Raw genomic sequence first — 27,622 nt, forward strand, 5'->3', positions numbered from 1 at the left:
GGATGCTATTTTTATCAATGACTCATTACACTTATGAGAACCAAAGCTTTTTCGCTCTCACAGACGCACGTGCACAGGAGCTGAACAAACAAGCGAAGCCAAACAGGAAGAACGACGGCAGCAGCAGCAACATCTGTTGCAGCGCAGATGTTTTCATGTATTTACAAGCCGGAGAACACCTCAAAAGTTTTTGACCATTTTTCTGCCTCGGTGCTCGTGTATTTTCCAGTTTTGAACAGCGGCCATTTCCGCTGCGGCGGTATCTTGTCAGAGAAAAATCAAACATAACACATCACCCACTCATCAAATCATTCAACCAAGCATACCAGCATGCTTTGGGGTTTGTGTGGACTCGAACAGGATAGCTTTGCGGGGCCAACAAGACGCACGCTTTCATGGTGTTGCATTACAAACCGGGAAGGCGTTTCCAGGAGTGCTGCTGGGTTGTTTTCCGACATATTCCCTCGTCTCCTCACTCGTGGAGGAAACAAACACTGGCAGCTCATAGGAAGGGGACTTTTCCAGCATCCATTTCAACGGAACCACTAAGCAACATAATTGGGAAAAAATATCGGGATAAATACCGTATATCGATACTCAACCTAAATATATCGGGATATGAGTTTTGGTCCATATTGCCCAACCCTAGAGACAACCTATAGTGTATTTGCAGTACTACTGAACACTACAGAACCTGGCCAGGTTTTCAGGCCTGATAAATCCCGGAAAATAACGTATAGTAACCGGATTAAAGCTGGAAGTTAATTCTGATCCTCTGTTATGGAGGACATTCCAATGTCAATGGGTACATTGATGGTAATGTTATTAAAACATGGCCACCAAGGCCATCATTGGGATAAAAAAAAAGGCTCACGTGGGCTGCTCCACTACTGCAAAAACACTCATCAAAGATCCTCTATATGACAGGAGAGCTTTGCTGTTTTTAAGGACATACTGCAAAAATGCAAGTCAACAGAGAACTGAACCTGCAGACTCTGCCATAGTCCATCATCCATCCATCCGTTAGTTTTCATCACTGGGGTCTTTGGACCAGGCCACATAGTCTCTCAAGGTGAACTTATTTTTACACTTGTATGACAGCTGAAACGCGTGACGCACGCAGGGGTGACTGCTTTTTGTTATACTTTGCATATTTTATGATCTTTGAACGCTTGACTTCGTCCAGCTCTTGACGGCGACGCTGACAGGTGTTTATTTCTATTAGCGCCGCCGAACAAATGTTTTGATATATGAATATGATGTTGACTGACAGTCCGTCAGTATTATTCCACGGGTACCGCCGCATAATTCTCAGGCACGTCATGCGGCCGCCACGTAATGTGGTGTTAAGAGGAGGAAAAAAGAGGAGAGAGAGCGTGAGTGTGGACAGGTCTGTAATTGAAGAGAGGGAAAGGACCTTAGCCCGGATGGGGATCTATCACTCCGACGCTCCCATATTTCCACGGAGGACATGAGAGGAGGGAAGGTGTGAGGCCAAGGCCTCCGTTGGTGAAGTGAGTGTGTGAAGAAGAAGAGGGAGGAGATAAAACTGTGCACATGTGACGCCCGTCCCTCCTGACACAGATTGGAAGCAAGACAAAGATGGAGAGGATGCGACAATGATAAATAGACGGAAGGGAGAAGATCAACATGCTGGGGACTGGCCCTGGAGACACAGCCGCCAGAGAAGCAGAGAATTATGGGAGTGCAAATTAAATTACACCGGAAGGGATGTTCAGGTCTGGACCTGCAGGGACGACGGCACGTGGGGGCGGGCGGGGTTGGTGGGTTCCGCCTCTGCATGTGTGTGCGTGACACAGTTGCATGGAGCAGAAGTTGGTGTGAAAAGACATAATATTTGATGTAATCATTTTTTTTTTTTTTTTTTAATTTGAGGCCACTTTCAGCAAACAGACACCATTTTTGTATTTATTTTATGATTCATTTGTTAATTAGGATTCTTTATTTAGTATTTTCTGTTTAACTTAATGCAATTTAATTTAACCTTTCTTATTATATATTTACATGTATTTTTTCCCTCTCTATCTCTCACCAATATAGCACAATTATGTGACTCGGTACTGTTATCTCTCTTCTTTTTTTCTTTGACACATTTGTATAAAAATAAAAATAAAAATAAAAATAAAAATAAAAATAAAAATAAAAATAAAAATGAAAATGAAAATGAAAATGAAAATGAAAATGAAAATGAAAATGAAAATGAAAATGAAAATGAAAATGAAAATGAAAATGAAAATAAAAATAAAAATAAAAATAAAAATAAAAATAAAAATAAAAATAAAAATAAAAATAAAAATAAAAATTTTAAAAAGCCAATTACATTTCCATTAAAATCCTGCCGATTTGAAGATAAAAATGCTCAGCATGTGTGCATATATGTGCCTATCAGGAGTATCAGGTGAGAGTATGCAACTTTACACATACATTTCAAAATACGTGGACCAAGGATTGTTTTGTTTTGAGTGCATTTGTTGCCAACAGCTAGATGAATAGCACATGGACATCCTTCCTTCCATAAAGTGCAGTACTACTATTAAACGTGACGGGGACCCACAGGGCCTGCTCACACTAACTCACAACCATTTGGCTTGTCTCAGAATCAGCCTCCAGTCCTCATCGATGCTGAAACCTTCCCATCGCCTGTCTGTGGCACTCAGCCTGAGTCATTCAGAAGACAATCATTTTTAAAAACGCACCCATGTAAGGTTTCATTTTTAACAAAAGAAAAGTAATTTCCCGAATGAATGGCTGTCCTATTGTGAAGCAGTGGAACTACTTTCAGCTGTGGTTCGACACTTGACAACGAGAGCAGGCGCTATGGTGTAAGACTCGGGGCGGACATTTGACTGGTAGCCTCATCCTTTCAGGAATGGATTAAGGCCTCCTTTCAAATAGGCACCGCTTTCAAATAAATGCATGGTACAGTCTGCAGTGGGGCCAAACGGGAAGAAATACAACAACGGCCTCCTTTGAAATGAATGCCTCCTTCACAAAGTGGTCGGTACTCTCTGCAGTTAAGTAAATAAACAGCCTGAGACACGTTATGAGGAAATACTCAACAGGTCTCCTGTCAAATAGACACCACTTTAAAAAAAAATGCATGCTACTGTCTGAAGTTTCAGTGAATAAAGGGCCCTGGCATACGTTAGTATTTCAGTAAATACTTTTTTGTACACCCATCCATCCATCTTCCACTTATCCAAGCTTGGGTTGCAGGGACAGCAGCCTAGGCAGGGATCCCAGACTACCCTCTCCCCCGCTACTTTGTCCAGCTCCGATTGGCGGATCCCGAGGCGTTCCCAGGGCAGTTGAGAAAATGGTCTCTACAACCTTGAGGTCTCCTACCAGTCGGACCAGATGCCAGAGCCACCACATCTGGCTCCCCTCAATGCGGAGGAGAAACGGAGGAGTAAATACTATAAAAACTTTCTCTCAAATTGACACCTCTTTCAAATAAATACCTAGTACACACCGCAGTTGAGATAAACACAGAGCCACTACTTGAAAAAATACTGCACAGGATTCCTCTTAAATAAACACCTCTGTCAATAAATATGCCGGGCCACTATTTGAAGAAATGTCTCCTCTAAAATTGACACCTCTTTCGAATAAATACATGGTACTATATAGCTCAGTAAGACCTGCTGCTGTTTGCAGTTCCGGAAATAAACGTGCCTCCACCAAATAAACACCCTGGTACTACTTGAAGTTGAATAAATCACCACGTCAGGCCACTGTATGGAGAAACGTCTCCTGTAAAATAGACACCTCTTTGGAATAAATACATGGTACTGTAGATCAGCATGGCCTGTTACTATACATTTCAGGAAATAAACAAACCAAGGGATAGGCCTCCATCAAACATGGACCCAGTACTCTTAAAGTTAAAGTTGTTTGAGGAAACATCGTACAGGCCTCTTCTCAAATAGACACCACGTCCAAATAAAAGCCTGGTACTGTCTACAGTTACAGAGCAAAATACTGAAATACTATAAGGCAAATAAAGGCATAGTACTCTCTGCAGTTGAGCAGGTAAACCTTCCAGGTCATTATCTCAGTACATACCATACAGGTCTTCTTTGAATGGGTTTATCCTTCAAATACACGCCTGGTACTAAAGTATGTAGGTAAACATTCAACATACAGTAAAAATACAATAGAGTAAAACGAAGGCTCTCTGCCTTTGGTTGCAAACTCGTGGCTTTCAGTGCGGGCTTGAAAACAGGCCTCAAGCAGCTGCTGACAACATTCAAGATTAATCCCGATGACACGGGGCGGCCGGCGCAAAATACCCGACTTGAGAATGAATAGCTATAATTATCATATCAAGTGGCATAATGTATTTATTCTCTGGCGAGAGCGCTTCTTGAAAGGGAGTCGCGGCGGGTTGTCATGCAGTCCCCGGAGCGCCGCGATTTCTCAAAGGTCACTCGGACACCGAGGTCGATTAGCAATTCAGATGGGGCTAAAGGGGCTAAAAGGCTGCCTGAGACTTATTGCATTAGCAAAGGCTGCGGCGGCGGCGGCGGTGGCGGCGGCAGCACGAGGAGGAGGATGGTTGGATGCTGCTGGAGTCGGATGCAACACTGCAGCACAGTGGAGTATTTGCATATATGCTTGCCTGCCTTTTTCCAACAAGCTGCAAATCAGGCCTTCCTGCTGGGCCTGGTTTCAGCACCATGGACAGCGAGTGATGCACCCTGTCAGTGTATGAAGGCTACCAGTGTGTGTGTGTGTGTGTGTGTGTGTGTGTGTGTGTGTGTGTGTGTGTGTGTTCGGCGTGGGTTCCTTCCAGCGTGTGTTGTGCGTGGCCTGACATTGAAAACACGCCCGGGTTCCTCGGGTCGTAACGTGCCCGTGTCAGTGGAGACACGCGAGGCTTGGGTTGGATCGCCTAGTTAGACCTTAAATGTTCCCCAAGTGCCCCACGAAGGAAGCATCCATCCACGCAGCCCCAACACACCGCGAGCCGCATTTCTCGAAAGGAAAAGAGCAAAAATGCAAATATAGTGACATGTCCGGTGGTTGCCATGGCGACCGAGAACCCACCCCCTCAAGTCCACCGGCGCGCATGCGTGCGCGCGCGCTCCCGCGTGTCCTACCTTGCATTCCTCCATGCACGTCCGAACGGAGTACGCGTCCGTCTCGTATTTGCGGACCAGCAGCTCGAACTCCCGGTAGTTGTCCTCCGCCTGCCGGTCGAGGAGCTGGTAAGCCCGGACGCACTCGCCGCATCCCGGCGCGTCCGCCCCCATGGCCATATCCAGGGTGCAATTCATGTCGTGTGGACTCGTAAACCCGTAAAACAAATCCAAAAGTGAGTAGGAATTACAAAAGGAAAGGTACAAATCGCTCAGGTTCACGTACGCCGACTGCGTCCCCTCTCCCCCCGGGGCGGAGAGGCCCAGGCACGCGGTGTCCGCGTCCGTGAAAGTGAAGCAGTCCTTGGACACGCTGTCCGGGTGGCAGGTGTCCATCCGCCACAGAGGTTGGGTAGAATTCCCTAGAAAAATAGCATCTTGCTCTCCGGCGAGCCGGTAGGGGTCAGGCGGCGGTGGTGGCGGCGGTGGTGGTGATGATGGTGGTGGTGGTGGTGGTGGTGGAGGTGACGATGACGATGGTGGTGGCAGCGGCAGCGGCAGCGGCGGGACCCAGCGCAGGGAGCGAGGCTGCTCGCCCGTCTCTCTAATCCCGAGCCCCCCCGGCCCCGAGCGCTTGTCCCTGGTGCGGGTCAGCGTGGCCTCGGCGCAGAACCACAGGTGATCCGAGAGCAGGACGGTGATGAAGAGGAGCGAGGCCAGCGACAGTCGCCATCTCTGGGCCCGCTCCGACTCGGTGGATGGCTTCTCGGTCCCTCGGGGTGCGAACCAGGATTTGACGCCTTCGTCATGCTGTCGACGCATCCAAGCACCCCTGGTCATATTTTAGGAGAGTGCTGCCCTGGCCGACTCCACCGCGGGGGCTGCTCTGTCTCAATACTCATTGACTTACGGGGGGGCGGGAGGCGGGCTGCGTTCTCCTCGGGTGCCGTTGCCTCCGCCGGTTCGGGGCGCAGCTCGATCGCGCCCGCGGCTGTCGGTGCTATTCCGGTCCGGTGAGACCACCCGCGCGGATTAAGCTTGCCGCATCCTCCATGGCTTCCCGCGGGGGGACGGCGTCCTCTTTGACCGCATGCCCCCCCTTCCCTCGCTCGCTCTGTCTCTCTCTCGCCTTCCCGGGTGTCCTCCCCTTCCTTCCTGCTTCCTTCGTCGCAGGCTGTTGCGAGCCTGCTCGGTGCTGCTGCTGCTGCTGCTGTTGATGATGATGATGACGGTGATGATGATGATGGTCCTGCTGGGGCGTCTGCCGCAGATTGGGCTCACAGGGAAGCGGCCGCTGGCCTGCGCCGGCCGGTGTCGTCGCCGCCTCGAAGCCGAGCGTGAAGCCTTGAATCCCGTCTCCGGATGGCCGTCGTCATCTCGGAACGCGCCTAAGTTGCCGCCATGTTCGCCTGGAAAGACTTTTTCGGAGAGCACGGGCTGTTTGCGTCATCTCCATCGCTGCGAGAGCTCCATCGTTGCGCAGTGGCAGAGCGGCTTATTGCCTCTATGCACACGAAGGGGGGTGGGGAGGGAGCGGAGGGGCGAGGGGAGGAGGGGGGGGGGGGGGTGCACACAGGTACACCAGGATATTCCTAGGATGTTTTGCACAAATATTTTTGGTTTGGTTTCCTATCTTTCATTTCCGTCCCTTCATTCATTCAACAATGCAAGTGGAGATCATCCATTGGTTGTCTTTCTCTACACAGGAAGTAGCTCCATTTTAATGGGCTGAATCACCTCTCAAGTCACTTTGTGTATCTGAAAGACACTCATCGGTGTACCACCCCCCACCCCCGGGCTAGCTATTGCCTTTCCAGTGCCCCCAAAGGCACAAATGAATAAATAAATACACAAAAACTTACATATTGACAGCAACTTGAGAAAAATAAAGATGAAAAATGACTGTAGGCTAACTTGCACTGGCATTGACTGGCCGCCAATCCAGGTTGTACGTCGCCACTCACCCAATGTCAGCTGGGATAGGCTCCAGCATACCCCCGCGATCCGCATGAGGAATATGTGGCATAGAAAATAATTTCAATGGATTTCTTTAAACGTGCTACGTCATCTAATGTTCAGTCAGTGGCCAAATTGACTGAGAGGAGCAGAAAATATGTGAGGTTATACCAGGGGTCCCCAAACTAAGGCCCAGTGGCCAGACACGGCCTGCTACCACATTTTGACTCGGCCCCCTAAACAATAGATACGCGTATCCCACCCAGCCGCTCAGATAAAGCATGTACATTTCTGACAGGGGGCAGTTTTTGTCATTCATTCATTCATTCATTCATTTTCTACCGCTTTTCCTCACAAGGGTTGTGGGGGTATGCTGGAGCCTATCCCAGCTGTCTTGGGGCGAGAGGTGGGGGAACACCCTGCACCGGTGGCCAGCCAATCACAGGGCACATATAGACAAACAACCATTCACACTCACATTCATACCTATGGACAATTTGGAGTGGCTAATTAACCTAGCATGTTTTTGGAATGTGGGAGGAAACCGGAGTACCCGGAGAAAAGCCACGCATGCACGGGGAGAACATGCAAACTCCACACAGAGATGGCCGAGGGTGGAATCGAACTCAGGTTGCCTACCTGTGAGGCCTGCGTGCTAACCACTTGTCCACCGTGCAGCCTATAAAGATAATTTTTTAAAACCTTTTTTATCCTCAATTTGTCCAACATTGGTAACCTTTGACTTGACAAATACGCTTCATGCAGAATGTCCAAAAACCTGTGGAAGATGTTCTATAGACCTCCACTACCTATACAGGTGCAACGGCCAGGTGTCCCATTACTTTTGTCATCCATACTAACAATCGCATGCCACTACAATTCCATCATACTAGTGATGATGAGGAGCCATGCATCTATTTAAAACACATAAACTGCTTCCTAGGAGAGAAACAAGCCAGCAGTGAGCAGATGGATGACAAATTAAAAGAGTACTAATATAATCCACCCTAGTGAGGTGCTGGCCCAACACGCCACAAGCTGGCAGCGCCGGCTTCTTTGCACATTGGCAAAGAGTCTGGAACTCGACTAAGTGCGATCAGTCTTCCAAAAGAGATCCCCCTTCCATTTGGGTTTTCCTGATGAGGGCTGGCGGTGAGGGGGACGACGACAGTCAAATCCGTCCTAAAGTGTCCCATGGGTGTTTTCCTACGTAGGTCGGGATTTGGTGATTGGGAAGTACTAGTTTAGCATAGAATTCCAAATATTTTCATCATCGCGGATCATGTGTGTGATCGTTGTAGCTAACAATGCATGTAATGTTCCTCCTATAGGGTCGCGGTGCGTGCTGGAGCCTATCCCAGCTGTCTTCGGGCGAGAGTACACCCTGGACTGGTGGCCAGCCAATCCCAGGGCACATATAGACAAACAACCATTCACACTCACATTCATACCTATGGACAATTTGGAGTGGCTAATTAACCTAGCATGTTTTTGGAATGTGGGAGGAAACCGGAGTACCCGGAGAAAACCCACAAGAACATGCAAACTCCACACAGAGATGGCCGAGGATGGGATTGAACTCAAGTCTCCTAGCTGTGAAGTCTGTGCGCTAACCACTAGACCGCCGTGCAGCCTAGCATAACATACGTATCATTATTACATCACACGTTATGAGCTTCTTTGATAATCCATAGGGGGCGCCAAAAATGTTGTTTACCTGGAAGCCCTAATAGAAAAACAAGGAAATGATGTTTGATTCAGCAAGCAGCCTAATGGTGACATATAGGATGATTCAATCAGCACGGGTTCAATAGCGTACACACACACACACACACACACACATCGATAGTGGATGAGTCATGACTGCTTACAGTTCCTGTGATGGCCGGCCATTTGCATTCACGGCACACACTAACTCCCTCCTTCCCTTTCCCTCCCTCCATCTGCCCGTCACATTGTTGCTGTGGCATTACCTCTCTGTCTTATAAACACAGAATGACACCTTTCCGCCGGGCCTGACGCATGCACGCTCCATGTGTTAATTGGCTTCTTCTCAGGTGCTAATGGAGGAAAAGTTATCAGGAATAAAAATCCATGAAATGATGGATGGCCTGGGATGTGCTGTACGATGGGACGCCATGCACAGTCGCACCGTCTAACACGGACACGAGGACGGTTTGTTGAGCGTCACAACTTTATCAAGTTGAAATGCATCTCGGTTTTCTTTATTTTTATCAAGCTGCTGCATCCTCATTGGGCCTTTCTGCCCCCTTCTTTCACCGGAGGGACTAAAAATGAATCAATGTCGTATATAACTAAAGATTTGGACAACATGTTGGACTTGATTTGACTTTTGACATCATGCAAATGCAATCCATCATTTCTGTTGTTAAATAAAGTTTAAAAACACGAGACAGTGACACACACCAAAAGGCTCCGTTTTATACTGAGAGTCAACAAAAACTTTGAGGTACAAATGTATGCATATTTGTACTTGTAGGAGGGTTGTAATTATACCTTGTGGATTTATTGTGGATTTGGTGCTCGGGTAGTTGAGATAATGATGACTTGTCATGTTGTCACGGTTCATAGCACGTGTGTTGGGTTCTGTGCAAAAGTGGACCAAATACCAAGTGGGTGTCGGCATAATGTGAGGATCGGTTTTGGAGGCCTACTGTATAGAAAGGCCCCCCAAAAAGGCCAGCATTGTTAGTCCAGTGAACGGCATCATGGTACATCTATCACGTTAACTTCTACCGACGCTGGCTACGGTGGAGGCTGGTTTGAGCTACAGTAATATAGCCAGGCATATGGCTTCAAAATAAAAATGACATTCAAAAAAATATGGTCTCCAAGTTGCTATTGACTTGACTTGAGTGTACTTGTCCACACAAAATGCTGAAGCCGGAGTTCTTCAACATTTCAACGACAACGACAAGAGGTGGACAAGAGGCCCAAAAAATATGTTTTCTTTAAGTATCCATAGGGGCTGCACGGTGGTCGTGTGGTTAGCCCGCAGAACTCACAGCTAGGAGATTCAATTCCACGCTCGGCCATCTCTGTGTGGAGTTTGCATGTTCTCCCCGTGCATGCGTGGGTTTTCTCCGGGTACTCCGGTTTCCTCCCACATTCCAAAAACATGCTAGGTTAATTAGCCACTCCAAATTGTCCATAGGTATGAATGTGAGTGTGAATGGTTGTTTGTCTATATGTGCCCTGTGATTGGCTGGGATAGGCTCCAGCACCCCCGCGACCCACGTGAGGAAAATGAATGAATGAATGAATAAGTATCCATATTGGTACGGACATGTCCTCCACATACCCGATCCCTGATGTCCCCATGACAACAACAAGAAGGTACTTCCACTTCCTGTCCGTCACTCAATGTGTTTGGGAACTTGGTGGCAGCAAAGCAGTGCACTCCAGAAGCAATCAATGTAAGTGAGATATTAGAGCGTGATGCAGTGTGTCCATTGTTTTTGTTAAATGGGTACAAAACCCCAACATGATGGATTACGGCACAGAGACAATTGATTGGCAACGTCAGCACAAATCCCCCATTAAAAGTGACAGTGGAGGTGTTGAAGGCTGCAGCATTGTTAGGAGAAATGAGATGATTATGTGGTCCAAAAAACAACAAGGGAACCGGAGAGGAGTCCACGGTGCCGATTGCCGAGAAGCACCGCACTTCTTGCTCAGTCGGTCAGTGAAATCAAGCGGGATTAGAGCAATGATCTAGATACCATCATGCAGTTCAATCAGCCACCCACCCGGCCCCGGCCCCTCTCTCCGCCTTGTGGGGGTTTTAGTCTCCTGGATCGATCGCTTCGCCTCATTTCCATTCTAGGAATTCCACATCGATGCGGCTCGCTATCTCAATGCCTTTTCCCATACCCTTGGCCTCGCACATGGCTGCCCTATACCCCCCCCCCCCCCATGCAGCTATAGCCCTGATCTATCATTTTGCAGAGCATCAAAAGAAATGTGGTAGGTCTGCTTTGCGACTATAGAGGACGGCAGATCTGAGGGTCCGAGCGCTGGTACTGTTGTTTGGATTTACAGCATCATGTGACTTGATAAATACTCAACTCTATTCCGTCAACGTGCGTTTGTGTTTGTCTTCATCGCCTCTTGCCCTGGTATTGCATCACCGATGGCCCAGGACTGAATCCTGAATCCTGATGCTCCGTGCTCCCGTGAGGGAAAAGCCAGGAGTTGCTGAGGCGATGATCCACATGCTTAATCTTTACTCTTTAAGAACGACTTGCTTGATGGTTCACTGGCAGTGTAGTGGTGTAGTGGTGCACGCGGCTGATTTCCGTACAGCCATCCTGGGATTGATTCTCGCTCAGTAGAAGAAAAGGGTAGCCAAACTATGGCGATGGTACCATGAATGATTATAATGGAAGTGGCATTGCACAAGGCATTGTGCTTTACATAAACCTTGCAATTCAACCTACCTCGGTGTTCCGAGTATCAGTATCAGCAAGTCATGTGTGGCTGTTTTTATATCAGAGTTGAGTACAACTTTGAGTACAGTTTATTATTTTGTCAATGCTAACATGCTAATGCTACGAGAACGGCTTAGCGTTTCACTGTAGCTGAATCTGCCAAGCACGCAGCAACATTATTCTCTGCCTGGGAGTAAAAAGTAAAAGTAAAAAGTAGTCTGCCATTATTAGCGGTAGCAAATGCTCTCTCTAGGGTTTTGTCAATGCATATGTCACAGCACAAGTTGTCCTAATTCTACATTTGATCAAAGTTACTTTAGATTTGTCCGATCAAAACATGTCGCTGTTTGGACTCGTCTACGCTTGCATTTGGCAGAGCTTCAACTTCACAACACACCTCATACGAAGAAGAGAGCCATATTGACAATTTAGTGACATCGTCCAAAGACTTGAATCCTCGATTTTATCATATGAATCAGAAATCAGCTAAAGGATACGCTTGTTCCTTTTGAAAGGTTTTGCATCCCTCAATGGAGAAGACCCCAGGAACATCAGCTTTAGCCTGAGTGTAAACAGCAGACGGACAGATTTACAAGAACTCCAGGATTGAGACTGAGGCTCCACGCTCCTGCAGGGACAACTGAAATGCAGCCAAGAGGCAGCTGGGGGTGGGGGGGTTCAGGGAGGGACTTTCTTCATTCTTAAAGCGGATTCTAATTTTACCTTTTAAAATGAAAAACAGATCCTAAAAAAGATATTGCGGCTGGTTTTCTGGTCAGATCAATCCAGCGTCATGTCAAAGTATGATGGCCGTATATAGTCAGCATTCACCTCTTATCACAAACCATGTTGCCAAAGAAATACACTTGGTGAAAAGTTCTACCTTCATCCAGCGGGAAGGTATCTCAGATGTACATACGTAAAAATACGAATAATGAAGTGTAAGTGTGGAATCTGACCCACATCTATTCTCTCTATTGCAGCTTCTCTCCAGATTGTGCCTGGGAAAGCCCAGGAGCTCCACTGGATCGGTGGTCTGCCCAGCCTTGGAACCTTCAAGAAGTAAAGTTGCACAAGCTCTTGTAATACTTAGCGGTGTTTACTACCATTTGGGAGGCAATCACGTGCAACAAAAACGGTGAAAGCCGGATGTCATTTCCACGGGGTGCATGTTAAATGACTCCATGAACTTCTCAATGAACACCCAACACCCTCAGGGGTTTGTTTCCTGCTCAATAAAAACACATGACTTGATTTAATATGCAAGGCGGCGAGTGTGTGTCGGCCGCTGTGGCCCTGTGCTGGACTCAGCCTTGACCGTGCATCATCCATCTGATCACACAGGCCGGCCCCACCTCGGGTGGCTTTGCAGACACGCTGTATGGTCTACCGCTAGTCCACCACAAGCACCAACAGCACCTCCATCATGGCGCACACCTGCCACGTGTTTCCCCAGAACATCCAGCACAATTTAGCACACCATTAGCCAAGTCTCATCAATTAGCTCCGGTGCACGGATGTATCCGCTGTTAATTCACTTAACCCGAGATGTTAAATTGTGTTAGCCTCCCATTTGTAGCTCGGCTAACCGACTCCCGCCTCTACACCAGTCATGTGGTACTCACTTTCATAACCTCCACTAGCCCCATTTTTCACTCTTCTTGCATCAGTCACTGCCCTCGGTGTGCTACGCCTTTGTAAATAGCTTCCACGGGCGGACGAAAGTTCAATCCAAAGGTCAAAACTGATCCATTGTCTGCTGTCTAAAAACAGGAGGAAGTGTTCTGAAAGACGACACGCGATGTAATAAAGATCCACTACATGAAGGGGGCGCTGCAGTTTTTATTCATCATCCACAATCCTGAGGTGAGACATGAACACACACGTCTTATTCTTTTCCCTGCATTCTAAAGATATAAAAACAGCTAAAAAGGGACAGCTCATTACTGCACGCTGAATAAGTTACAATGTTAATAATTCATTCATTCATTTTATACCACTTATCCTCACAAGGGTTGCGTGGGTGCTGGAGCCTATCCCAGCTGTCTTGGGGCGAGAGGTGGCCAGCCAATCACAGGGCACATATAGACAAACAACCATTCACACTCACATTCATGAGATGTGCCGAGGGTGGGATTGAACTCAGGTCTCCTAGTTGTGAGGTCTTTGCGCTAACCACTCGACCGCCATGCAGCCCTCAAATGCGGGGGGGGGGGGGGGGGTGTCTTTTTTCATGGGATGCCGTTCTCCAGCAGATATCTGCAGCTGTGTGTCCCCACTCAGTGCCTCCAGCCCCACCAGTTGAGAACCACTGCTGTATATAACAAAGCTCACCTGCCAAAACACACCAGTCCGAGCGAGCCAGAGGTTTTTGTAGAAGTTCCCATGATGCAACGGGAGGAGGAGGAGTATTTATGAGGTGACAGCGGGGTCACGGCTGCAGCTGCAGTCATATACTGTAATCATGCATCCGGCCGAGGGCCTGCGGGGGGTATAAATCAACGGCGAGAGCTGGCTCTAAAAACGAGCACACGCGTGGATGCGGACGCAGGACAAATAAGCGATAAGTCAGCCAGCCAGATATCAAACACACGCAGATACACAACCTGCTGCTCTCTGCTAATTCCAGCCATTAGGAGTGACATTTAAACATATCTCCCCGGTGAACGGCCGCCTGTGTAGAGCACCTTTTCATTAAGCGCTTATGTGTGGGCCCCAAGGGGTGACCAGGGGAAGTCTGTGTGTGTGTGTGTGTGTGTGTGTGTGTGTGTGTGACAGCGACGAAGAGGCGAAGAGCGCGGAGATAAAGAGTGCAAGATGAGGAGGGAAGGCAGTGATTTATTCCCATTCGCAGGTTGGAAGTGTAGCGCGTAAATCAGCAGCATCCCTGAGCAATGGCTATTACGCCGACATACTACAGGGCCAGGCGACTCCAGCTGGGGCGCCATGGGATGTTTGGCCCCAAATTACAGCCGGGGCTTCCTCCAGTATCGCTGTTTTAAATAGCACAATATACATTTTTACTCTCAACAAAAAGTTGCCATTTCTTTCCTTTATAGACTCACCGCCATAAAGTATTTTTCTTGTAATTTTACGACTTTCATAAAAGTTTACAACGTCAATCTTATGCAGTTATGACATTTTGTTATAATTTCCAGCTATATTATTGAGGGTTTTTTTCACTTTTCCCGGAATGATATGACTTATGGTAATGGTAATGGTAATGGTAATGGTAATGGTAATGGTAATGGTAATGGTAATGGTAATGGTAATGGTAATGCTAATGCTAATGCTAATGCTAATGCTAATGCTAATGCTAATGGTTTAATTTCATTTGAACATGCATCAGATTCCAATTGAGTGCATCCCATAATCAGTTCCCAGTTCCACATGTCCAAAAGGAGTAGGAAGAAGCAAAGCTTATTAAATCCTACCCCTCCATCTGGTACTTTTACAATCACTAACTCTTACATTTGTTCACTTCCTGCTTTCCTAATACAGTTTAAGTTTTTTTATGATATATATTAGATACCAGATACCTCTGAGACGCGTCCCTGGGAAGGTGCTCCGGGCATGCCTGGCCGGGAGGAGTCCCCGACCGAGACCGAGGACAGGCTGGAGAGATTGCCTCGCAGCTGGCCTGGTGACACCCAGGTGTCCTTGGGGGAACAGGAAGAGGTGGGCGGAGACTGGGACGTCTGGGCTTCCCCACTGAGACTGCTGCTCCCATGATCCGGACCTGGATAAGAGGAAGAAAATGGATGGATAATTACTCATTGACAATTCATGTCATATTTTTCTTGTCATAATAAAGCATGGTTTGGACTGTATTTGTTTTCCCCTTTCTTTTCACAACTTTAGATTTGCAACATTGAAATTGAGTGTTATTTGGCTTTATTTGATGTTTTTGGGATGCAAATTTGGAGCGGCCGGACCGGAGCAGGAGGGGATTGAAAAGAAGAAAAAAGAAAACAGGTAGGAGAAAACCAACATCATATTGATCATCATCATAATAATAATAAGCTGTAATCCACTCCAAGCTAAAACTCAATTCTGAACCCCCGATGTGACTTACTGAACACATTCATAGCAACACACACAAGTCTTACTTATGTCTTAAATGTCTTATTTTCTCTTATTATGTTTACTATATTGGGTGATACAAGCGACTGTAGGGGTGTTATTTCATGTCCAGAGTGCTCTAACAAAGTTAAAAACTGCTTTTAGAAGGTTAACTCTGAAAATATTTGATTTAGAAACTAGGAATTGTACTTTGTGGAAATTCACCTATGGGGTGGAGATAGTCTAGGAGTAGTTTATTGGAACCAATAAACTACCGTTATTATTGCAACGGTTTCCCCCAGTAAACGACCAGTTCAGAATGCCTCGGGTGTTGTGTTTGGGTACTTCTTTGTGTGGAATGATGCAGTACAGAGCAAACAGACGTGAGGTAGAATGTTGGCAAATATGTTCAACAAAAAAGAAATAATGCAAAAACCGGCGTGTATGAAAAACAAGGTTTGATTCTACAAACAAAAAGATGACTTTCCCAGAACTAATTCCTTTTACGGATTTGTGTCCATGTGCTCCCGTATAGTCCCGTGTAGTACACCGACCCATAGCTATAGAATGAGAGTCGTCCTTTAGGTACGACAGAAGGCGTATTTGCAAGGGAAATGAAGCTGATTGGGGTTTTTAATAAACCTCCTTCACCACAGGAGACCCGCTAATTGCTTTGCCTGAGACGTACGGCAATTTCCAGCCGAGTCATTCCTGACGGTGCACGGTGCACGGTGCACGGGCCACCCTTTGACTGCAGGTAGGGGCTGCCTCTTTTACTACGACTGACTGAGCCTGATCAGCCTGATCACTGGATGTGGATCTCATTAAACCTTGACTGACACTAAAACAGAACCACGGGGGATGGGATGTAGTGATTTCATTATGAATCAGCATGATTGTGCTGCGGTGACAGGCCACGTTTATCTGTATTTACATTGCTTCTTATTTGTCTTTAAAGTCAAAAGAACGATTATCATGACAATGTTGAAGCTGTGACTCAAAGCGCCGTCTCCAAGGTGATAACACATTTACATTGTAGCCATGGACACGGAATCTATCACATTTGTACACGGCATTTAGTTACTTGCAAATCAGATCATGTCTGACGAGGGTGTCTTTCACAAACGCAGCAAAAAAAAAAACAGCAATAACAGCAACTCCTACATACGAGCAGATAAGGTTTTTAAAATGCTGACGAAGGACCAAGTGAATGATCAGTGTGTATCAATAGCTGCCATCTTAAGCGCGGCGCCGGCTTCTAATTTCGTCAATGGGCGCCTCCGGAGCGCCGCTCCAACCGCTCCTAGCAGGGGCGCTGAGTGGACGGCGTGAGGTGAATGATAAGCGTGTCCCTCGGCGAGATATTTCCAGCCAGGTCATGAAATCGCTGCTCGTCCTACAGCAGCTTTTATTGAGCCATACATTTGGAGGAAGTGAGTGGTCAAGCTGCAATGTGGGCCTGTAAACGTCTATATACTGTATACTATCTATTATGTCTTTTGGTCATGTGCGGAACCTTTTTCTTGTCAGGAGTCATTTCAGTTCTTTCAGTCCTACAACTAGAGGTGTAACGGAACATTATTATTATTGGTACCAAACATTCCGTTTGGTCCGTACTTGCATTGCCGACAGGAAGTGGAAGTCATGCTCTGGGCCTATATGATACTATATATATGCCTAACAAATATTCATTCCAAAAATGGTTCTTGAAAAAGAGTGGGTGTCTTAGATTCAGGGTCGTCTTATATTCAAGTCAATACAGTAAACTAGTACCGTATTTTCTGGACTATAAGTCGCTCCGGAGTATAAGTCACACAAGGCCAAAAATGCATAACAAGGTAGAAAAAAAACATACATAAGTCACACTGGAGTATAACTTGCATTTTTGCGGATAATTTATTTTCCATTTTACGGAACTGTAGCTACCGAAAAGTCGTTGTCGGCTAACTAGTTAGCTCACGGGATGCTAAAAGCCAAGGCCGCATAAGCAATGTGGTGTGAACAAAGAATAACAGGAGTGTAAAGGCGACTATAGGGGTGTTATTTAATGTCTACAGGGCTCTAATTATGGTATAAAAAACTCATTTACAAAGTCATAAATAGGTTTTCTATGCTCAAACTAAAATATTCCATTTGTTAATATTGAATCCTACCTTGTGGGAATGTACTTATTACCAAAAACACCTCTAAGGTTGCACAAAATGCCGTAAAGTATACTACAATTGTACCCCCGTACAGTTACTGTCATACAATTTCTGATAAGTATACAGTGTGTGACCTTCATTCCAGATATTTCATCTTGCTTTGATTTCCGTTTTGACAGTGCACACAAGGCAAAAATGTTACCTGCAAAGCTCCAGGCATGTGTATTGACTGTTGACATCACGTTGATACCGGTGATCATGTGACTTACTTCCTCTCGCTGCTATAGCTGCACTATTGCCGGTATCAGCATTCTCTGAATACACCTTATTTGCTAAATAATTACCATCTGTGTTCATTTCAGTCAGTGTACCTGCCCTGGAGGATTTTCTTTTTATGTTGACTCCCATAACCCGGAATCAAATCAGTGAAACCAGAAGGACAGAGCTGAAACACTAACAGCTGTGCCTCCCCTGCACATAATGTGCCTATCTCACCGCCCCACAAGGTCACATGGAGTTTGAGCAAGATGCACCCCACACAGGGGGAACAAGAGGGTGCAAATCTATAATGTTTATTTTAATATACATCCTGCAATCATTGTTTTGATGCTCTAAAAGATTGATAGTGGCATGTAAAATAATTAGACAGCAATATAACTAATACAGGGTCACCCAAAATGGTGTGTATTTCAGGAATGTGCTTTTCTGTATTAATATATAACAGTGCTTAATGCACAATTTTAAACCCTCATCGGAGAGCGACGCCATGTGGCTCAGAGGTGAATTGTCTCATTCTTCAAACATGAAATTGCGTACTTTATACCGCGTTTTAAACTAGTCATAATTAATATTGTAATTTTGGGGGTTCTAATTTTGTGACACACCACAAGGACACCTTTAACAAAGTGGATTGAGTAGGAACAATATTTTCTCGTTTCCGTTCAACCCGGACGCCAACACCAGGAACCCATCTGAATCAGCTCGCTTTACCGGTTCCCTTTGGGCTGTCAAATTACAATCTCTCAAGTTCATTTACATCAAAATAAGATCGCATAGCTGAATGACAGCGGCGGTGTTGCTTCTATAGCACCGTTTTATCGTCGTTTCCCGCAGCTGATGCAAGTCAAAATGACAGCCGGGTGAGTAAGTGCGCCGCCGCCTGGTTAACCTCCGGCGAATTAACGCTGTTAGCTTGCCGTTAGCATTTAGCATGCTAATGGGCGCAGGGGCCGCGTTTTGCGTCCTTTAATTATTAATTGGTGAATTAACTCAAATGTACGACCTCTTTGTTCTGTAAACTCACTTTCATTGGGCTGTACCGACGCCTTATTGCGGTTAAAATTGAATCGTACAAATGTAGTTACACGTCGAAGTGTAGTGATAGCACTAGCATACGTGTTCATTGCAACTAAGCTAAGGTTTTTGGCAGTATTGGTGATTCTGTAGGAGTGCACTGCAGCCCTTAAACACCTCCTGGGGGACTGTGCTACTAATTGTTCTTGTCGACAGCAAAACCTACCAATGCTGCTGCCTGATCCAGGTGAGCTGGTTCCACATACCTGCGTTGAATCCGTCCTCTTGTCCGCACCCTGGAAGCTAGTTAGCTGACTTGATTAATAACGCATTATTATGTATTATTATATACACTTCATGACGCCCTTTTCCAAAGTCATAGCTGGTGTGTCTGAATAGCTCCTTTTAACTACAACACTGAGGAAATATTCATATTTGAGAAAAAAGATTAACGATAAAAAGATGAATGAAATACTTATACTGGTAGTTGTCGATTATATAATATTATATATTTTATCATTTGTTCCATGGTTTGGCTCATGTGTTCTGCATGGCGTTTTATGTATTTTCAGATTGTGGTTCTTTTGACTAAGCTGTGTGTTAGCATGGAGAAGCCGTGGAGGCTGTGGGGCGCAGTGGAGCGTTGTACCCTAACTTTTGTCTCCTGGTCCTGGGGCGCCTGCCGTGTCTCCCTGCTGGCTCTCATCCTCACTTTCCACCTCTACGGAGGTTTTATCCTCCTGGCTCTCATCATTGCTTCCATGGCGGGCATCCTCTACAAATTCCAAGACGTCCTCCTCTACTTCCCCGACCAGCCGTCATCTTCTCGCCTCTACGTCCCCATGCCGACAGGAATTCCTCACGAGAACGTGTACATTCGCACTAAAGATGGTGTGAAGCTCAACTTGATTCTGCTTCGCTATACAGGAGGGGACGGGCCCCCCGGGGTCACTCCTGCCAGTCAGAGCGGCAGCCCCACCTCCTCAACTCCGCCCACTATTCTTTACTTCCATGGCAACGCGGGCAATATTGGTCACAGGGTGCCCAATGCTTTGCTAATGCTTGTCAACCTGAAAGCCAACGTTGTGCTTGTGGACTACCGTGGCTACGGTAAGAGTGACGGCGAGCCCAGCGAGGAAGGCCTCTACCTGGACGCCGAGGCGACCCTAGACTATGTGATGACCCGGCCAGATTTGGACAAGACCAAAGTGATACTCTTTGGCCGCTCACTAGGGGGCGCCGTGGTCATCCGCTTAGCGTCGGCCAACCCTCACCGCGTGGCCGCCATTATCGTAGAGAACACCTTCCTCAGCATCCCGCACATGGCGGCGACGCTCTTTTCCTTCCTGCCCATGCGGCTGCTGCCCGTGTGGTGCTACAGGAACCAGTTCCTGTCCTATCGGCAGGTGGCGCTGTGCCGCATGCCCTCCTTGTTTGTTTCGGGCCTGTCGGACCAGCTCATCCCGCCGGTCATGATGAAGCAACTGTACGAGCTGTCACCCTCGCGGACTAAACGCCTGGCCATCTTTCCTGAGGGCACGCACAACGACACGTGGCAGTGCCAGGGCTACTTTGCTGCGCTCGAGCAGTTCATCAAAGACTTGCTCAAAAGCCACGCTCACGAGGAGAGCGTGCAGACCTCTGCCAGTGTCACCATCATCTGAGTGACAACCTTTTCACTTTTATTGGACTGTTGAGTGAATAAGAACGCAACGTGATCAGGGAGTGAGCGTTGCTCTCGCTCTTTTTGTCCTTTTTAAGCCAGCCATGAATGCATGCGTTTGTAATTCTGAGGTCAGAGGTCATCCACGCTGACAGAGCCTGAAAGATTACAGAAATGTGTTCCGGCTGCTGACGTCAGTGTGTTGGCCATGTCAGGATTTGTGCTACAGCAAAGACGCTAAAGGGGCACTCTGACAATCCCCTCAAGACCTCTCAGTCTGACCTTTGACCTCTGACCTGTATTGTAACACAATACAGCCTGCACATTCATGTAAATACACTTGTTTGATTTCATAATCAGCATATGTTTCATGGTCCCTAGTTATTGCAGTCCAATGCCAAATCTAATAAACGGAGTACAGGGGCCACACATAAACTACTTTTTTCTTCTTGGGAAAAACCCTTTCAACTTTTTGCAATCGTTTCAGTAATAATAGGACTTTCAGGAAAACAATGGCCTTTTTCTAGTACCATTATTAAATATGACATTGACTTTTTTTTCCTGAAAAAATGCAACATTATGACTTTATCCTTGATAAAATCAGAGTTTATGGCAATGTTTTATGTCAGCTTTCCTGAAAAAATATGCCTTTTGACGTTGTTCCCTTTTTAGAAAATGACTTGTTTATATCTTGGAGTATATTCTTATGAAATGATGATTTGTGGAGATTAAAAATTGCTGTAACATGATCTTTTTTCATTTTTCACAGAAATAGTATCCTCACAACATCAATTTTTGTAGATAACAATATGACTTTATGTTACAGCCGTTCTTTCGTACTCAACATTGCCTTCCCCACCTGAAAAATATGACAGTTTCAAAATAAGGACTTTCTCTCTTTTTTGTTTTTGTCATATAACCACAGAAAATAACTCAAAAGTAAAAATATGATCTTATTTCCATAAAATTGCAATTCTTTTTCCTAAATTTAGCTTGGGTGTTCCCCTGTACTCCTCCATAAGGGCTTTCCATTCATCCAAAACATGATGATCAATCTGAATAGCAACAGGAAGCCCTGCTGTAGGATTCAAGGATGTCCTACAAGAATCTAATCTCTATAGTTAATATTTATCATATTAGTTGGCATTGTCTTGACTAGAATTGTCTTTTAGGCCATGTTTCACCCGCCCACGATGTGCCAAAATGGCTGTAATGAGCTAATTAACCTTCCCTGAATGTCTTCCAAGGGTGTCCAGCAGACGTTTGAGGATTTAAAAAAAACAAAACACCATTGCCTGCTTTCACTTTAAGAAATGGACAACACTCAAGCGCAGAGATGTCCAAGCCATTCAATGTACAAGAGAGCTCTTCAGCCATATTTGGGATAACGTTAGGAAAGAGAACAAGAGCTACTATGAATGTCAAACGTGTTCTCATGTAGCTGTGCTCTATTTATTTATTCATCATTTAGCCCTCCTGACATATACGTTGGCATTGCGCTTCCTCATTCTCGGTTGCCATGGTTACTCTGGTGTCCCAAAATGAATCACAGGGCTTCTATCCGAGTCTAATGTGTGCTGCAATACCACTTTGAATGTGTTTGTTTTTATAAAGAACTAATGTATGTGCTATAAGGGATGATGGAGCTGTGAATAGAGTGAATGTGTGTGTGTGTGTGTGAATGTGTGTGTGTGTGTGTGTGTGTGTGTGCGTGTGTGTGTTGCTTTGGGAAGCAGGCATGTGATTGTGTTGAGCAGATGATTGTGTAACTTGCACAGTGTTGACCTTTTTGTATATGGATCACGACTACACACATTGGAATGATATTTCTTCATCCTTAGCATGAAGATGTCCCGTTCACCCCCCCCCCCCCCCCCCTCATTTTGGGATGTGTTTTTTTTCCTACTGCTTTTGTAAGCACACATTTCCACTTTGTGTATTCTGTGCTTGAACATGCAATAAAATTGATACAGGAAACGTTGCGACACTCTGAAATGAATACAAATCAAACAAAAGTTTTGGACAGTTTCTGCCACTTCGCTTTTTAATTTCAAAGAAACTTGACAATGTCATGTTTCACTTTGTTACTTCCTTATTTGATTCACTTCTCTCATACTGTATAATATTACAGGCTGTAGTACAATGCCAGAGGTGGGAGAAGGTCCGTGTTTTTGCAAGATTCAAGCCTTTAATCTCCTTTAAGCACCGTTTTTGAATTGCACCCATATACTATGTATTCAATGTGGCACATTCTGTGGGGAATACTTGGGGATACATTTTACTAAACATATCATGGAAAATCACAAGTATTTGGAAGTCTTCACACTAAAATCCGAGTCGAGTCCTGAGTCATTGATGTCAGAGTCCAAGTCGAGTCTAAAGTCATTAATATTGGGAGTAAGTCCACACCTCTGAAGTCAGATGAAGAATAGAATAGTGCTGTTTGTCACTGTTGTTATTATGGGAATTCTTGTTGCTGCTGTTTTTGTCTCTCTCTGTACTCCCCCCCAACCCCACCTTTCTCTTCTTCTTTTCTGTTTTTCTTCTTGCTCCGGTCCGGGCGCTCCAAATGCGCATAACAAAAACATCAAATAACGGCAAATAAAATTTCATGGTCCAGGGAAGTTGTAGCCAACACCTTTCCTGACACAGAGCAAATCTGTTTAGCATGTAAGGGCATTTAGACCAACTATACTATCTGCCCCAATGGCTGGACGGGACAAAAAAAAAAAAAGAATAGAATAGTGCTCACTTCCAATTGCGCTAACCTCATAATCTGAAACTTTTGCATGGTTTAACGCCAGAATGCAACATTGTAACTACATTTATAGGTTAGAAAAGTGGGAACATTTTTCACAATATTTTGCCTTTATTCAGGTACTTCATATACATAGTATTAGGACCAATTATGACATCACCTTACTCTATCTTTGTAATGGATGTCTTTGTCTGCATTCAATTGTATTGTTTTTATTCCGTGTACTGATCATCATGCATGTCCAACCACTAAAAAGTGTGGCTGATGAACGTTGACTGAAATGGGGTCGCCGCTGAGGCAGGAAGTTAGCTGTGGTTAGCGGAGCGGAACAAGGAGGGGCAGCGGCCCGGCTACTCTATTCATCAGCCAGGAATGAAACGAATGTGAAACCTAAATGGATCTGTGGCGCTCTTAGTCAAGAAGTGGCTCCCATCCCTCCGGTCTGATTCAGCCATGGCGCCGACGTGAGATGCCATTGAGACCATGGCAACCGGTCCGCATGTGGATCCCAAGATGGCGCAGGAGTCAGGGGAAACCCGATGGCCGTCTTGGCCGTTCTTGCTGCTGGCGCTTGCTGCCGTCACGTCCTCTTTGTCAGCTCTGTCCTTGTACCAGCTGATGGTCCTCAGGGCTGAGGTGGAGGTGCTGAAGTCGGAGGTGTGTCGCAGGAGGGAGGAGAGTCAGGAGGCCAAGTGTGGAGACCAGGTCAGCTGTCCAGCACGTATTGTATCTGCAAGACACGGAGCTCTCACTTCTTGAATTCGGTGCTTTCATTTTCTGTTCTCAGGCTGAGGATATCGGTCATGGGAGAAGCAGCCCCACAGACGCTCAACACGTTTTCGCTCTTATGAGGAGGAGGAGGATGGTCTCGGGGGCGGACACGTCAGGTAGGCCTCAGCACAAGAAGAGGCTTCCAAACCTCATATGCAGCTGGGTTTACTTTTACGACAAAATAACAGGCATTGATGTAGCCCGTCACCGATGACCTGCCAACAGCTCAGATTGGGGGGGGGGGGGGGGATGGATATTTTCCTGTAGTGTTTTGGGAATAGTGGACTGATTTTGGTTTTTAGTTTTTCTGTCATTTTTAAGCCTTTTTTCCACGCCTCTGCCATCTAAACATAACAGTAACTGTCCAGGCTGGCCAGGACAAAGATGACTGATATTTTCCAGCAATGTTTTTGGACATTTCTTTGCCTTTTTTTTTTTTACATGCTAGTGTTATTTACACAGAACAGTGACAGTGAAGTGGGAGGGCAAAGTTGTTTTGATATTTTCCAGCTGTGTTTCAGACGTTGTGGTGCCTTTTTTACATACCAGTGCCATTTACACAGAACAGCAATAGCCTGAATTGGGCAGAAGCCGACTTTTTAAGCCTTTTTTTAAAGCCTTTTTTCCATGCCTGTGCCATTTCTACATATTTTAACAATGACAGTCCGGATTGGAGTGTGGGACAAATTTGACCTGGAAATGTTACCGGCATTTTTGTATCTTTTTTTTTTAAATGACGTTTTGACAGATTGGATTTGGGAGATGATCAGATTGGGACTGATCAATTTTTCTGGCATTTTTAAGCCTTTTTTTCCACAGTAGTGGCGTTTATACACAACAGTGACAGTCTGGATTGATGTCCATCAGTCTGTCCATCCGTCTATACGGAGCATTGACAATCGGGAAGTTTTTGTCTGTTTTTCTGTCATTTTAAAGCCTTTTTTCCATTCCTGTGCAGTTTATACAGAACAGTGACCAGCCATTGTTAGACCCGGCTATTTTCCAGCTTCGGTGTTAGCTTCAGAGCGCTAACCAGGGTTGGGACAGGACCTGTAAGTAAGGGAACACCGGAATCTCAGGGCAGGGGTGTGAGTTTTACCACCTTATGCTAGGAGTCCACTGGGCCGGCGCCAGTGGACTCCTAGCATCTTTGGCGCAACTTGGCTCGCGCTGTTCCATTCCAGTGGATTCCAACAGGTGGATTGTTTGTGACATCTGGTTCCACTCGGTGGACACTTCACGGCAATTTCGTGATGCAAGTGGCACGACGAAGATTTTAAACATTTAGAAATTCTCTTGCGGCCAAACTCAATTTTTACAGACCACCACGAGCCAGTTGGGAGGCAGTTTGAGCCACTGCACGCCACTTGGCACCTTATTGGCGCCACTAGGCACCACAGCAAATTGTACATGTACTGCCACTATGTACTGTAGAGTATAAAGTATAAAACCTTACCAGGCATGTTTTTGTTTACAGTTTCTATGTCTTGTCTGCAGTTGTTGGCGAACAAAAGCAGGAAAACCTTCCGGAAAGGTACTAGTACTGCAAGATTTCAAGCTAATATGGCATAAATATATGGCATAAATATATGACATATATGGCATAAATATATATATGACATAGTAGTACATAGCAGTAAGCTGCCGTCCACTAAGGCAAAAGTATTTGCAGAGTTATGGTCCAATGTCCAACACAATAGATACAATACGATTAGCTGTACCCGGCCCCCGTCTCGGCGTCCAGACCATAAATATGTCACCTTGCACCAGACTTTGCCCTTGAGCCATACACGGGCATCCCTTGGCAGACCGGCCTGAGGAGAGGCTCAGCGTTGGAGGCCGTAGGGGACAGCATGCAGGTCCAAGAGGAGGGCTTCTTCTTTGTCTACAGTCAGGTTGGTCTCCTGCTTTTAACCACAGGGAGGCGCTGTTGACCTGATGGTTTTTTTATTTTAATAACCGCCCCTCTGCAGTTACTTGACTACTTGTAAAATGAATATTTCATACTGGCTCATTGATTATGCATGTTAATCCCAAGGTAATTAACACAGTTTATACACTGGTCTTTTTATTAGGCACAACTTCACAGTCTTAATGAGATCACAGTCTTAATGAGTACAAGATTTGGATTTAAAATTCAGGATTGTCAGGAGTATTATCCATAAGGATACATCATATTTATAATTCATCCATCGCAAGAAGTTTTGTTACAACAGATATTTCAAATTACTTTTTATTAATTATTTGTTTCATTGTATTTGATTACAGTAGGTATAACATTATCACATCACACCATAGGTTTATCTAATTATTATTATTATTATTATTATTATTATTATTATTAAAGATATATTTTTAAAATATTTATTTCATATTTATATTGAGTTAAGTTCATTCATTCATTTTCTACCGCTTATCATCATGAGGGTTGCGGGGGTGCTGGAGCCTATCCCAGCCGGTACACCCTGGACTGGTGGCCAGCCAATCCCACAATGTGTACAACGTACAGTAGTTGGAGTACCTGAGCTGTGTATTTGTGATCAGGTGTACTACATGGACAGCACGTTTGCAATGGGCCACGTGGTCATCCGGAGGAAGAGGACGGTGGTGGGTGACGAGGCTCAGTATGTGATCCTGTTCCGCTGCATCCAGACCATGAACCCTGTGTACCCGTACAACACCTGCTACACTGGAGGTTCGCTATTATTATTATTATTATTATTATTATTATTATTATTATTATTATTATTATTATTATTATTATTATTATTATTATTATTATTATTATTTACGTCCAGCTATGTGCGCCATGGTTACGACAAAATGTATACCGATGCTCCCCTCACGCCCCCCCAGGTGTTGTGAAGCTGGACGTGGGCGACCAGTTAGAGCTGTTGATCCCCAGGTCCACGGCCAACGTGTCGCTGGACGGCGAGGCCACCTTCCTGGGTGCTGTCAAGCTGGCTTAAAGGTTGTCACCTCACATGAGAAGCACCCTGGTCCTGGCACGCCACGTTCAATGCTGGCCGACGTTTGGGTTCTTACCTTTTTATCCTGCATCCATTTGCCTGGAGCTGCATCGTTACAGTATTAAAATTACACAATCTCTTTTTCTTCACTGTTTTTTTTAAAGCAAAGGTGGTATCTTGTATCTTGTCCATGAGGAAAAATGTTTTCCAGGAAATCCCGCAACTTCCAATATTGATATCAACCCATTTGGCCTTTTTATGCTGATATCAGACTTTCGTAATGTGGTGTCCGAAGGCCAAAACAAGTCAGGAGGCAGACTTGCAGTTGGCCCAGTTTAGGAACATTTATTTAGCTTGGCACAGAAACTTATGGAAAACACTAAAAATACAAAAAAAAATTGGAAGAAAAAAAAAGAATGACTTGACTTCCCAAAACAAGAAGAAGAAAAAAAG

The 27,622-nt window shown here is 45.5% G+C and overlaps 3 protein-coding genes across 3 annotated transcripts in view; 2 read left to right on the plus strand and 1 right to left on the minus strand.

Moving 5' to 3' along the window:
• LOC131135493 (NALCN channel auxiliary factor 1) overlaps window positions 1-6,598 on the minus strand; it is a 70,436-nt gene extending 63,838 nt beyond the window's left edge. Inside the window, exon 1 of the mRNA XM_058081460.1 lies at window positions 5,124-6,598. Coding sequence (XP_057937443.1) covers window positions 5,124-5,942 — 819 coding nt within the window. The 5' untranslated portion in view covers window positions 5,943-6,598. The remainder of the gene's footprint in view (window positions 1-5,123) is intronic.
• Window positions 6,599-18,666: 12,068 nt separating this feature from the next.
• On the plus strand, window positions 18,667-23,303 carry abhd13 (abhydrolase domain containing 13). The gene is made up of 2 exons (XM_058082040.1): window positions 18,667-18,854; window positions 19,581-23,303. The coding sequence occupies exon 2, from the start codon at window positions 19,614-19,616 to the stop codon at window positions 20,670-20,672; it is 1,059 nt and encodes a 352-aa protein (XP_057938023.1). The 5' UTR covers window positions 18,667-18,854; window positions 19,581-19,613; the 3' UTR covers window positions 20,673-23,303.
• A 373-nt stretch (window positions 23,304-23,676) lies between these two features.
• tnfsf13b (TNF superfamily member 13b) lies at window positions 23,677-27,280 on the plus strand. The gene is made up of 6 exons (XM_058082350.1): window positions 23,677-24,134; window positions 24,217-24,316; window positions 25,678-25,734; window positions 25,971-26,095; window positions 26,745-26,895; window positions 27,057-27,280. Exons 1-6 carry the CDS (start codon window positions 23,913-23,915, stop codon window positions 27,167-27,169), a joined length of 768 nt encoding a protein of 255 aa, XP_057938333.1. The 5' UTR covers window positions 23,677-23,912; the 3' UTR covers window positions 27,170-27,280.
• Window positions 27,281-27,622: the final 342 nt, after the last annotated feature.

The sequence above is a fragment of the Doryrhamphus excisus genome, chromosome 9 (genome assembly GCF_030265055.1).
Source record: "Doryrhamphus excisus isolate RoL2022-K1 chromosome 9, RoL_Dexc_1.0, whole genome shotgun sequence".
Taxonomy (NCBI): Eukaryota; Metazoa; Chordata; class Actinopteri; order Syngnathiformes; family Syngnathidae; genus Doryrhamphus; species Doryrhamphus excisus.